The 2,500-nt window shown below is 32.8% G+C and overlaps 2 protein-coding genes across 5 annotated transcripts in view; one reads left to right on the top strand and one right to left on the bottom strand.

Annotated features, from left to right (window-relative positions):
• Positions 1-2,500, top strand: part of LOC125024952 (trans-1,2-dihydrobenzene-1,2-diol dehydrogenase-like) — a 44,375-nt gene that overhangs the window by 26,546 nt on the left and 15,329 nt on the right. The window lies entirely within an intron of this gene.
• The window catches only part of LOC125024950 (1-aminocyclopropane-1-carboxylate synthase-like protein 1), an 11,786-nt gene that overhangs the window by 775 nt on the left and 8,511 nt on the right, over positions 1-2,500 (bottom strand). For all 4 annotated transcript variants that reach the window (XM_047612748.1, XM_047612746.1, XM_047612747.1 and 1 more), the window contains exons 6-9: positions 2,496-2,500; positions 986-1,127; positions 505-681; positions 145-264 (exon numbers count right to left, since the gene is read on the bottom strand). The exon at positions 2,496-2,500 is cut by the window's right edge and continues 128 nt beyond it. In XM_047612748.1, coding sequence (XP_047468704.1) covers positions 145-264; positions 505-681; positions 986-1,127; positions 2,496-2,500 — 444 coding nt within the window. The remainder of the gene's footprint in view (positions 1-144; positions 265-504; positions 682-985; positions 1,128-2,495) is intronic.

Raw genomic sequence — 2,500 nt, 5'->3', positions numbered from 1 at the left:
GTATATAGACCTTTATCTCACTTTATAACTTATGGCATGACTTGGAATTTGGAAAACACTGCATAATCTATATAAGACTGGATATGAGACTCTTAGGTAAAATGAAATTATTCTTTTATAAAACTGGGGCTTCATGTCAATTACCCTCATTTAACTCCTGCTTGGGAACTGTGAATACAAGACGCATCCAGCCTGGTGAAATGCAGTAAAATTTTGTTCCTGGTGCTATGTATAACCCTGCATCCATAATTTCTTCCTGCAGTGCTGAAATCCAAGAAAAAAAAATGGTTGCTAATAAAATCTGATGAAGTGATTTCAAGGCATATACAAATGGTCTTCAACAAGCAAAAGGTCTACTTCTAATATTTCTTTCCATGAATATCTCACAACTAACACCAAACAAGAAAGACCCTAAAACTTTAAAAGTCTAAAAGACTGTGACTTGTATTCCAAAACTGAATAAAGCATTATACATGGGAGTGGCTTTCCCTGAATATTTGTTACCCATTTCTTCCTCTTCTGTGTTCTCCTTCATGAATGGCTGAACAGAAAACCACACAAAAAAGCCTGCCCTAGCCTTCCTGACATGAGCTCCCATGATTTCTAGACGTTTGCATGTTTCCTTGTATGCCTTGGCAAGCCTTGCTCTGTTTGTTGGAAGATAAAACTTGTCACACCATTCTGGAAGGATACAAGGAAATGATACAAAAGAATGAGCAAGCATAATCATACAATAAATTTGTGGTATAGTTTCATTATTTGCAATTTCCATCTATATATGTTCTGTACATGGGAATGGAATATATCTTTAGTTTTCAATGAAAAAAACAACAAAAAAACTATTTGTTCATATGAAAATGTTTTAAAATATATTTTTTATGATTTAACAATTTGAACATGGTAACAGACATACATTTCCATATTTCCAAGTTTTTTTCTTTTGGATATGTATCTGAAATTAATAAAGAAAATACTGGACAGCTACCTGTATCATTGAGGAGTGTGGCTGCAGCATGCTGGATGATGTGGGGAACACATTTATATTCAGCAACAGCCCTCAGGCAAGAGGTCACCTGAGGACTGACATTCACAATGACTCCCACCCTCAAACCGGCCAGATTAAAGTCCTGACAATTACATTTTAGTGTTATTCATTTTAGACTTCCAAGGTAAAGGTCAGTATGAAATCATAATGAGATTCTTAAACTAAGAACATATAAAAAAAGTTCAAAGGCAGGTTTAGACTTTTCTTATATTCTGTTGTTACTCATGTGTGTATGATCCATCATCAAGCCTACAAAAACTAATATTGTGTCTTCTATGGAATAAAAAAGGTTAATCTTACAGGACAGGCCTGTTTAATCAAAAATAGATTATGAAAAAAACAATAAATGATGTACAAGAATGGTTTGGCATGAATTAACCCTGTGCCACCAGTGACGGAATGTACATACATGAAATGCCACTTGAGGTTAGTTTATCAATTGTCTTCACATCTAGTTGGCGCCACAATTTCTTAGTCGCCAAGGAGTCGTTTACTAGTGCTACCCATCTCACCTATTTACCCTTTTCCTTGATTTGCAGAAATATCCTCTTGTATTGTATACTGCTATTAGTAATGTTAATAACACTGTAATAGTCATAATGTCTACATTAATAATAATATCAGCTCAATATTGATAGCATTTGTAAAAATACATTTTCCTGAAAATTCAAGAGAAGATGAAATCAAGTGAGGTCATGACGTCTATTAATTGATTCCTTGGTCGAGCCATTTTCCCAACAGCAATAAATCAGACACTTCAATTGAATTTACATCATATATATATAAACATATAAATGTTATTATAAGATCAATTCTTAATATGTACCACATAATATATAAAATCTTTCAATGATTGTGTAAAGTACCTGAAAAAAATACAGCTGAATATATCTACAGAAAAATATGTGGTTGTGTTGTTACAGAAATATTTCTCAATGAGAATAATGTAGCATAAATCCCAACTCAGTTGAAATAAAAGAAAGATGACTTAGGATCCTATTACAGTTAGTGCTCTTTGATGCATGCTGCTTGGAAGAGGCTGTGTTCTTTATATGTGAGAGAGAGAGGGACAGCGAGTTGCAAAGTTGCAACTCAGTAATATTATTATTGAATATGGCATTAAATCCTGAGCAGAATCACCTCATATACATATGGCACTTATGTAGTCACATATTCTACCTCAGTAACAGTAAGTCATAAGATATTGTTAATAAAGTAAAAAATAATAAATACATAAATAAAAATAAATACATGCCTAATATGGATCCACCTACTGATAGTCATAGGCACAAAACTGTCAAATTCTCTACTAAAATTATTATTTGTTTATCTAGAGCTATAATGAAATTAAAGTGTTTAAGAAGGACTCACAGGCATATCAAAATCTGGAAAAGAAATGAAACTCTAACAGGAATTAATTTGTATTTACAACTAAGTATATGGTTCTTACCTTAC

Source organism: Penaeus chinensis, chromosome 4, assembly GCF_019202785.1.
Source record: "Penaeus chinensis breed Huanghai No. 1 chromosome 4, ASM1920278v2, whole genome shotgun sequence".
NCBI lineage: Eukaryota > Metazoa > Arthropoda > Malacostraca > Decapoda > Penaeidae > Penaeus > Penaeus chinensis.
This window is presented reverse-complemented; position numbering and strand designations above follow the sequence as displayed.